This window comes from Electrona antarctica, assembly GCF_951216825.1.
Source record: "Electrona antarctica genome assembly, chromosome: 11".
In the NCBI taxonomy this organism is placed as follows: domain Eukaryota; kingdom Metazoa; phylum Chordata; class Actinopteri; order Myctophiformes; family Myctophidae; genus Electrona; species Electrona antarctica.
Genome location: NC_136792.1, coordinates 52,571,594 through 52,582,237, shown reverse-complemented (window position 1 = coordinate 52,582,237; position 10,644 = coordinate 52,571,594). Strand labels below are relative to the sequence as shown.

Sequence of the window (10,644 nt, the reverse complement as noted above, 5' to 3'; positions counted from 1 at the left end):
CTTCTATTAAACTCCACTTGAGCTGGATGGTTTATTTTTTTTATTTTTTTCATTTCTTGAAAAATGAAAATTATTTTTGGAGTTAGGTGGTTTCTTCCAGACAGCATAGATATAAAAAATATATATGTTGAAAACACAAACACATGTTAATATAAAGGAATCAAGGGAAGGCATGCCAGCCATAGTAGAAACACATCACGTGACCTCTGTGCACGTGTAACTGACAGCAGAGGGAATGGAGCACTATGGAATGAATGGAGAGAGAGAGAGAGAGAAAGAGAGAGAGAGAGATTGCGTTGGCAATGTAAACGAGTCATACCAATAAATCTCTTTTGAATTCAATTGAATTGAATTGCATTTGAGAGAGAGAGAGAGAGAGAGAGAGAGAGAGAGAGAGAGAGATAGGAGGATACTGTGGTGTGGAGTGTGGTGGGAGTTAACAGTGGAGGGAGGCGCACGTTCGGCGGAACGATATCGGACTTTCTGTTTGTTGTTGGGGTGTGTGTGCGTGTCAGTCTGTGTGTGTGTGTGTGTCTGCACTGTACTGTACCCCCCGCCGGTCTGGACGCTCCCCTGGTTTAATATAATACCAGCGTGAGCGTCGAAGAGCAAACGGTGTCGGTTTCTCTGATATTTATAACCGAGCGAAAAAGAAAAAACAAAATAAAAATAGCATGGGACGACGAGCGGCATTAGGAATCCCGGAACATGCGTACCCGCGGACGGTCACGTACGCGTCTGTAGCTCTGCCCATGGTAAGACCCCTTATGTTACATTATCTTATTTATTACAGTCTGTGGTGGGTGGACTAAACACACAACTATACAAGCTGACAACGCTTTGCACCATGACTTTTCTTTTATATCGTATATATTTGTCTTTTCTTTTTTTGTGTGTATGTCTTGTTAAGATCTTACAGTTTTATATATACCAACCCAAATTGTTGTTTTAATCAAATAATCGATGGACATCATGACATGAAGACCTCCTGGGCGTTTCAGTGCATATAATCGATTCATATTTCAATTTGGAAAAGAAAAGAAAAACCATTTAATTGCTACTAAATTCACCTAAAGTATAGCCTATACAGAAAGTAAAATCCTCAAGAATTTGCATTATTCAGAAAATATCAGACAAATAGCCTAATTAGTAATTAGTGACAGTAGTAGAGTCACTACTCGTACAAGAAGTGGTCTGTCTGTATGTATATATATATCCTACTTTAAATGAAAGCTTCCGGAGCAATATGATGATCCTTGTTTTCTATCAATCGGACTAACATCTTGTTTTCTGTTCTCACGTTTGCTTCAATGCCACCCAGGACATAAAGACTAAATGCATGGGAGTCTAATCCAGATCTTTGATGGCTGAAAGAAAGCCCTGTGGAAGAAGTCCTCAACGGGAAACTTCCAGAAGAAGAAGCAGCGCTGTTGTTGCCGCTCCTCTCTTCCTCAGCGGTCGTGTGCTGCCCTCACACTGTGACTCGCTGCCAATGAAGCCAGGAGGACGTGAGCTACGTGAGCATGCAGCAGCGCCGCACAATATGAAATGGAGAGGTGGGAACACATGGACCTTTTAGATCCCGGCTCTTCCCACCACAGAGCCGTCAGCGTCTCGGCGTCTCGGGAGAGACTGACGACGACGCGTGAGCTTCGGCCACATCGAGAAGAGAACATGGGACAGAAGCGCTACTGCACGGTGGTGCCGGGGGCCAGTCCCACCGCAGCATCCGAATTATTATTATCGCCGGGCCTCGCCTCCCAAACCGCTCCCGGTACTGGGTACACGGTCGTGCGGATGCAGTCCGAATTGGGAATTGGTCATTGTAACGGAGTGGTGTCTCCGTGCTCCAGCATCGAGGGGAGCCACAGTTGCATTTGGACTCAAACGCCCAAAGGCTACCCTCCGCCGTTGGAAGGGACGGCGGCGGAGGAGGCGCCCCGTGGTTACCCCCGTTTCAGCAAAGCATGCGTGATGGAGAATGGAGACGGAAGAGGTCCCGACAAATGTGATTTGTTGCCGGAAACGAGTGTCAACAGCGAGCTGAGACAGGCCAGACAGCTGCAACAACAGAAACGGAAAGGTGGGGAGAATCCCGAGTCGGAGACCATCAATGGTCATACGGGGTTATTATCGGGGTCAGGGTTAGGACGTTCTTCTGTGGCGCTGACTTTTTGCCCAGGAGACTCACCGACTGCAGATTTCAAAAGGAGGCGGCTTGCGGAGGACAATGTCCTTCACAAATCCTCCGAGCGATCTGGTGGCGCGCCCCGGGTTGTTGCGCCTCTCGCCGTCGTTGTCCACGGCAACGACATGACCCATAGCAACCAAATGAACCACAACAATAATTTGCACTATAGTGTACCTCAACCGCATACCTCCGACACCAGGCTCCACCACGGTGGATATGAGCCGTCGTCGCTCGGCCCGCCCTCTGCATCCGACGACGGCCAGGCCTCCCCCGCGGAGGCCAGCGTCATCCCGCCGCTGCAGGTCGCCGCCGGGTCGGGCTGGTCGATGGAGCGTGTCGCTCAGCAGTACGTCGTCCCCTGTTTGAAGTACTACGGCATCTGTCTGGTGGACAACTTCCTGGGCTGTGGGCTGGGCGAGCAGGTGCTCGAGGAGGTGGAGGTGCTGAACAGCACCGGGAAGTTCCGCGGTGGCCAGCTGGTCAGCCAGAAGAACATTCCTTCGCGGAACATCCGGGGCGACCAGATCGCCTGGGTGGAAGGATGCGAGCCTGGCTGCCGGAGCATCGGGGCGCTCATGACTCACATCGACGAGGCCATCATGCACAGCGCCGCCAATGGACAGCTGGGGAACTGCGTCATCAATGGTCGCACTAAGGTGAGAAACGATGCTGTGTTCCCCCCGCATGAAGCCGCAGTCATACTCCAGTTTGAGGTGACAGCTTATCACTGTGGTGTAGTTTTTTAAGGGTTAGAACACATCTCTCTGGGGGCACGGTGGCACAGTTGGTAGTGCTGTCGCCTCACAGCTAGAAGGTCCTGGGTTCGATTCCCGCTCGGGACGCTGTGGGTGCTGGCGGCGTGTTTCCTCCTCCGCGTCATCAGTGCCCATACCCAAGGTGTGGTTGGCGAAAGGGCCTTTCTGTGTGGAGTTTACATGTTCTCCCCGTGTCCCCTAGGGGACATGCAGTAATCCTGGTCTCTAAACTGCCTCCCCCTGGCCAGCCGGGGCGCCTGCTGGAGGGGAAAGGAACTGGTCGGAATAACGTGTTCCTTCCACGCGCTACGTCCGGCCAGGGAAATTCCCCTCTGTCAGGTGAAAAGAAGCAGCTTGGACTCCTCATACATAGAAGGAAGCATGAGGTCAGTCCGCTGCCCCCCCCCCCCAGGTTGGCAGAGGAAGTGTAGCGCCCAGGATTACATTAGATAATTGACACTGGGTGAAAAAACTGGGTTGCAAAATCGTGGAATAGCAAAAACAACAAAAAAAACATCACCGCGAGTATGATGGCCTCGACTCAGTATGAAGGTGACGGTGATATAGGTGAAGGTGACAACTTATCACCTAAAACTGGAGTATGTATGAGCCTTAAGAGGTCCTAGGACTGTGGTCCTGAAACGGCATCCTCCTGAACTGCAGGAACATGCTACTCGTAAGGGGGTGGGGGGGGGACAAATTTTATGTGACGATTGTTGTTGACATTTATGCCAAGTGAAGAAACACAGCTGGGAGACGGGGGAGGGTGATTGCAGCAAAGCAAAGCTGGTATATAGGCCACGAAAGTGTCTGATGTCAGTCTGGTGACATCACCACCAGTTCCTCTCAATGTCTCTGTGTCTGCATTGTTCCAGTCCATTCTATGTTTCACAACATCGGCGTCCGTTAGCAGGTGGACGGGAAAACACACACACACACACACACATACATACATACATACATACATACATACATACATACATACATACATACATACATACATACATACATACATACATACATACATACATACACACATATATATATACACACACACACACACACACACACACACACACACACAGAGCAGGGGTACAGTAGGTAGTGTAATTGTCAGGGTGAGTCAGGCTTAAAACCTGACATCGATATTATAGGCTAAAGATTCCAGATTGTATTTGTTACGTACCAGACACAGGTGGCACGCGAGAGTAAAACCCATTGGTTTCAGCTCCTGAACTTCATAGCGACATGACGAATGACCAGTTTGCACGCCAACCTGGCGTGGCCTTGGCTCTGTGCCCGGAGCCCAGGCCTGCCTCAGTCTGCCCCTGTCGCTGCAACAACACTGGCGTTGGCACCTCGCTTGGCTGTAGGTATCTCTTCTGCCATCGTTGTCTTCTGTGGCTTTGAAGATGACGTTCTATCTCGATCTCTTTGCCCGTACCGTACACAAACAAGGCGTCTTTAACGTTGGCATGGCGTGTGTATGTGCAATTTGCTCTCCCCCATATCGGTTGTTTGTGCAGTTATTTTCTCTTCATGAGTGAATATGCCCCACAGCATAAACTGTTTGTTTGGCCCATAAACCATGGATGGTATCTGTAGTAATGTTACTAGTTGGTATTTGGTAAAGTGACCCTGCTTAGGTTAGGGTTATCTGAGCCTGGTTTGTGTGGTAACGGGTATACCCTTTTCCATCTCGCCCCACTACTCTACTCTACCTAGCTGTAAATAACAAACATAATTCATGTTGGTGATTATATAAAAGGTATTATCATATTAATGTATCATTGTTAAGTTCACTCTGTATATCCACAGAGTATAGAGAACCAATAGGTTAATGCAATAATCAATTAATAATTGATCGCTTTTTTTGACATGTCATTACAGGCGATAAATCTCAAATCTTAAAAGGAAAAAAAGTGAAAATGGCCGATGTGATTTATACAAGCTTCCAACTTGTCCACACGTTGTGAGCTTGCCTGGCTTGTAGATCTGCTGTTTTCACTATCTTTGCACAACGTTTGTTGTGTTTAAGTGCTTAATCGATTATTCGATTAATTGACAAAGGAATGGATAGAATAATCGCTAAGAAAATAAATAATCTGTAGGGATGAGCCGACATTTTAGCCGATTATCGATATCCGATATAATTAATTGCTGTTATTGGCCGATAACCGATATTACCGGTTGTCGAGATGATTTCGTATCATTTTCATATCGCCAAACGATATTGTTTGATGATCCCAGCTGGTGTTCTTATTAAATGTAGCTACTCCTATTGTTTTTGACACCCTTTGTTGCTATCGATCGATCCACCTGTCTGTTCTGTTATCGGGTTGACCTGTCTGTTTATCTCTCACACGGTTGACCTGTCTATCTGTCTCTCACACTGTTAACCCATTTTGGGCGGGAACCTCTTTTGGTGTTTATAATTTAGCTATTGAAAAATAGCAGATCTACAAGCTCATAGCACGCCACCGAGTGGCGCGCTACGAGCTTGTAGGTCTGCTATTTTTGAAAAATCGTGAAAATATTTATTTCAGAAAACTGGAAAATTTTGAGTTCAGGCCTAAATGGGTTAAACATGTCTGTTTATCTGTCTCTCACATGTGCTGTCTGATCGTTATGGACTCTTGAATGGTGCCTGCCCTCCATGGCCTTGTGAGTTAAACATCACAGGCCTGTCTAGACAGTTTCACCCATTCAGTGGTATACAGTAACTAACTACATTTTTACAATACACTTTGACTTTGAGTTGCTCAAGTTAATTCATTGTAGAACACTTTCCCTGCGATTCACGAGTTGCCCCGAGTTATGTTTTCATTGTTTAATCCAAGTTTTTAATCAGTTTTAAGTCATACGGGCAATCCACCTGGACAGAATGGGATATGAGACGCGTTTTGACAACGTCATCGCACAAAGGTCCGTATAGCTCCGACGTGCAAAGGGTTACAATGGGAGAGCCACCTAGCAGCGCGCCGCGGCTGCCCCGTCCGGTCTGTTGTTGTGGTCGGCACTTTGGAATATTTTTGCAACACTACAACAAGCGGTTACACCGTTTTAAAGTGGATTCATGACAAGCAACTCAGCGGTCGGTGCACTGGCTGTTCAAAGGTACCTTTAAACATACTGTAGGCAGTCTAGCCTGAAAGACGGGCGTAAATTGTAGGCATTCAAGCTGTTAAAGGACCACTTCACCACTTTTCAACATCTCTTCATATAATTGGTCCTCACTAATGTTCATGATAAAACACCACCATTTTTTCCTACTCAGTCTGTGTCTCATAGGAGGGCTTTGGGCAGTTCGGACACCCGTCCACCAGTGACATCATCATTAGGCAGATTCTTTTTTAAAACAAGATTTGTTTTAAAATATATTTAGATTTGTATTATCGTGAGAACGATGGCTTCAACTTTTGCATTGCAACTTTTCAGGAAAAGAAAGCCTGCCGTTTCTATTAGCTTGGATTCACCATCGATGATGTCACCGGTGGATGGGTTTCTCAACTGCCCACAGCCTTCCTATGAGACACAGACTGAGTAGAAAAAAATGGTGGTATTTTATCATGAACATTAGTTAGGACCAATTATAGGAAGAGAAGTTGAAAAGTGGTGAAGTGGTCCTTTAAGTGAATGTCAGATTGAGTGGCAAATCGAGTGGCAAAGTCAGTGACAAAGTGAATTTAATGTTGTTTAAAGTAATTTAATGCAATCAAATAGGACTTTTCTGTTTGGATGAATGGGCTGGCAAGGCCAGAAAGTAGTTTTTTGCCACTCAGTAGGCATTCCGCATAACTTCTGGGTATGATGATGATGTCACGCGCATACCCTCTATTTTCAAAAGATTTTTAAACATTTGAAAACTTGAAATGGGACATTTTGCATAATGAGTACTTTTACTTTTACTTAAGTATATTTCGAATTTTCAATGTCAATACTTTTGTACTTTTACTCGGGTAAATGTTGCTTGTAGTAAAAGTATTTCTACATTGCAGTATTGATACTTTTAATACAAGTAAAACATGTGAGTACTTTCTTCCACCACTACACCCAATGCTCATTGCTTTCTAAACATTCAAGTCAAGCGTCAAGCTCTGGCCCCGGACATCCTGACATGTCTTTCTCCACAGTAACTTAGGTTACGTGTATAGTGTTGGTTTAAGGACATTGAGTAGCATATGTAAACAAGATATTGCAGAGAAAGAAATCCATAGGTTACGAAGGTAACCCCGGTTAATTAATTAGACGAATATACCGTACTCGACTCGTATATCTCTGCTGTCGGGAAGAAACCAACCAAACTCCAAAATGGTCATTTTTCAGGAAATTACATTTTTTTCAGGACATTAAACACATTTATTGCTTATGGCGGAATATTCCGTCATATAAAATCCAATCGTGGTCTGTAAGGTCGGGTGACTATACGAATATATCGGCAAGTGGATTGGATGAGTCCATCGCCGATTTCTTTTTTTAATTAGGCGATTTTCTTGCCCAATGTAGCCCAATTACAGCAAAATAAAGTGTGAGCAATATGCGAAGCAATCGGGCCAGCAAACTAGTAACATTCGCCGCTGGAAACCCCCCTCGTCCCCTTGTAATGGTATGCTCCATTGGCCCAGCAGCAGCAGGTCCGACCGTCCAGGGAGGAGATTGGGAAGGCTGTATGTTGTTACGTCTGTCACTCCAGTCCGACTCAGTTAAATAATATACAGTCGCACCAGAATGCACACTGCTGTCTCGTGTCTCATCACAACCTGCTTCAATGCGCGACCCGTGACCCGTGACCCGTGAAGGAAAAGACTGAGTGACAAGCGTTACCAACAAGCTAAGCTAACACCACCACCATTGTTAGCTTAGCTTGTTGCTGCTGATTCAACGCACTGATTCAACTTCACTTCATCTCCGCCTGTAATCTAGGTTATTTAGTTATTGACCACGTGAATGAACCCTTACACCGGCGGGCGCTGCAAACATGGGCTGATCTACAAGCTCTCAATGCGTTGCGAACGGCGCTGCAGATCCACAAGCTTTATAGCACAAATATATCGTCCATCTGCGATTTTAGGCCAGACGATGGGCGATAGGAACATTTTTGGGATATCGCCCAACCTTAGTGGTCTGCTTCTTCTTCGTCATTAACGCTTTTTAATGATATAAACGGGATCGCTGTTTCGCGCATGCGCACTGCCGTTCACTTCCTTGTTTACGGCCCGACTAAACCTTCTCTTCTCTCTAAATCTACGTTGCTCTCCATTGTTTTGATCAAAACGGCAATGTTCTGTCCTCATTTCTGACTTAACTTGTCCCCCGCCAACGTTTAATGTCATTAAATGCCGCAGCCTGCCGCTCATAGACCACCATTCATAAGAGCCTTCCCCAGAGCTACCAGTACCAGCTGATTTTTATGAACTGGAAGTGATAAGCAATAGTTTCAGGGGCGCTCTCTAAAGACTTCCATTTTCGTCATAAGCGCTGAAACGGCATCGCAAATTGAGGTGTATGATCACCTCAATTCTGAGAAAAAGGCAGATAAAGATCGTCACTAAAGATAGTCTGGACGGAGGGAAAATATTGAATGACGGCACAACACGGAAGCGAAGCGCTGCCTGGCGACGGAGAGCCAAGAACCGCTAAATATAATATTTGCGATGCTGGATAGAGTGGATCCGATTGAGTTAATCAAGCATCTCGTTTTGGAATATAAACGCTTCTAGAGAGAGATGAGATGTGACAGCGTGAGTAATGGAAGATTTCGCCTTCCGGTTTTGGGGAGGAAATGGAAAGCGATTGCTTTTCAGTGTAAAATCTGCCCATCTGCTTGGCACTCTACTGCCTTTTATTCTGAAAAATTCCCGGGCAAAGAAAGTGTTAAGAAAAACACAGATTTTGAAAACAAAGCAATACTGCCTCATCAAAGTTGGTGTTGTGACTTATGCTGCAAGTAATTGCTATATATTGTCAATTACTTGCATGAGAGGGGGAGAGGTGGTGGAGTTGGTTGCTTTAGCAGCCAGTTTGAAGGTCCAATGGAGTTAAGAGGTTTTGTTTTTTGCCACACAGCACAGACACGCACATGAGTGTATCTGCCAGACAAGTCTTATCAGTTTGTACTGTATTACCCCATCTTCTGTGTTCAAACAAGGACTGGTAGCTCTCACTCCCCTATCAGCAGCCTTTGCTCCGCTGCGAGAGAGCGGCCTTTGGCGATTGGAGGTCGAAGGCCGCACTCTCGTCTATTAAATGCTGTCGCGGTGACATTACAGACGGGTGGGAAAGTTGCAGTCAGCAGTTTATGCATTCTTATGAGACTGGGGAAGACATTATGTGTTTAAGGCTAAGCTGGTGAAAATTTACTTTTTTTTTATTGCCTCCTAATTACTCTGTTCCATCATGGACTGCATGTTGGTTTCAGTGTGGATGGATACAGTATTGTGAGTCAGCTGTACAATAATGTCACATATAATCAGATGCAACCATTTGAATCACACACAGTCAACATGTCAGGGTTTTTCCATGGACATTTTCAGTTAAGACTCTGATTGGCCGTAACTGAAGTCGTGATTGGTCCACGGACGTCCGTGATTGGTCATTTCATGTCTCTTTTTTTTGTCTTAGGGCAGGGGTTCTCAACCCGTGGGTCGCGACCCCTCGGGGGGTCACCAAATTATTTTGGCGGGTCCCCAAATTATTTAAAAAAAAAAAAAATGGGGGGGGGGTAGAGTGCCTGGATGATAACCGTAAGGTTGCCAGTTCGAAACCGGGCTCCCCCAGAGTTACTGTCGAAGTGTCCTTGAGCAAGACACTGAACCCCTAATTGCTCCCGATGTGCTAGTTGGTGCCTTGCATGGTTTCCGCTGCCATCGGTGTATGAATGTGTGTGTGAATGGGTGAATGTAATGCACAATCTCTGTAAAGCGCCTTGGATAAAGGCGCTATGCACCATTTAGTATTCATTCATGATATATTTTCTCTATTATTAAGGTTATTTTTGCAGTCAGTTTGTATTGGGGGTGGGGAGGGGCTGGGGACCCCCGGAAATGCTTTGGCCATGTCTCGGGGTGGCGAGACATGGCCAAAGCATTTCTGGTGGTGGTCCTATAATAACCTCTCAGTAGCTGTGACCCAGGCGTTATCAACTGGCTCCTGCAAGATGATTTGCACGGTCGGTCAATACAATCTACCCTCGTTCTTCTGCCCCACCTTTCAAAGTAGTTTGTTACCATACGCAGTTTATCCTGACACGGTCCTCTGTAAAGAGTCTACCGGAGCTACCGAAGATGAAGAGATGAGTGTGCACTGCAGCCAAATGGAGGGTTACACAGCATAGGGATGGGCAAAAAAAAATACCGTTTTCATATCGGTGTCTGCCGATAGGGCTGGTGGGTATTGCCTACAACCTCAATGAGTGTCCGTCCATCCATCCATCCATCTTCAACCGCTTATCCGTAGTCGGGTCGCGGGTGCAACAGCTCCACCAGAGTGTTCCAGACTTCCCTCTCCAGAGCAACATTAGTGACTTCCTCCTGGGGGATCCCGAGACGTTCCAAGGCCAGTGAGTCGATGTAATCTCTCCATCTGTGCCTTGGTCTTCCCCAGCGACCAAGGCTGCCTCACTTTCCAGGCGAAGAAGCAGTGACTATACTCCGAGTCTCTCTCGTGTGACTGAACTTCTCACCCTATCTCCAAGGGAGA

The 10,644-nt window shown here is 46.1% G+C and overlaps 1 protein-coding gene across 5 annotated transcripts in view; it reads left to right on the top strand.

Moving 5' to 3' along the window:
- Positions 1-424: 424 nt before the first annotated feature.
- Positions 425-10,644, top strand: part of egln2 (egl-9 family hypoxia-inducible factor 2) — a 47,928-nt gene continuing 37,708 nt past the window's right edge. For all 5 annotated transcript variants that reach the window (XR_013791134.1, XM_079514452.1, XM_079514451.1 and 2 more), the window contains exons 1-2: positions 425-755; positions 1,322-2,847. Coding sequence is in view for 4 of the 5 variants with exons in the window: in XM_079514452.1 (XP_079370578.1) it covers positions 1,549-2,847 (1,299 nt within the window). In the remaining variant the exon portion in view is untranslated. The remainder of the gene's footprint in view (positions 756-1,321; positions 2,848-10,644) is intronic.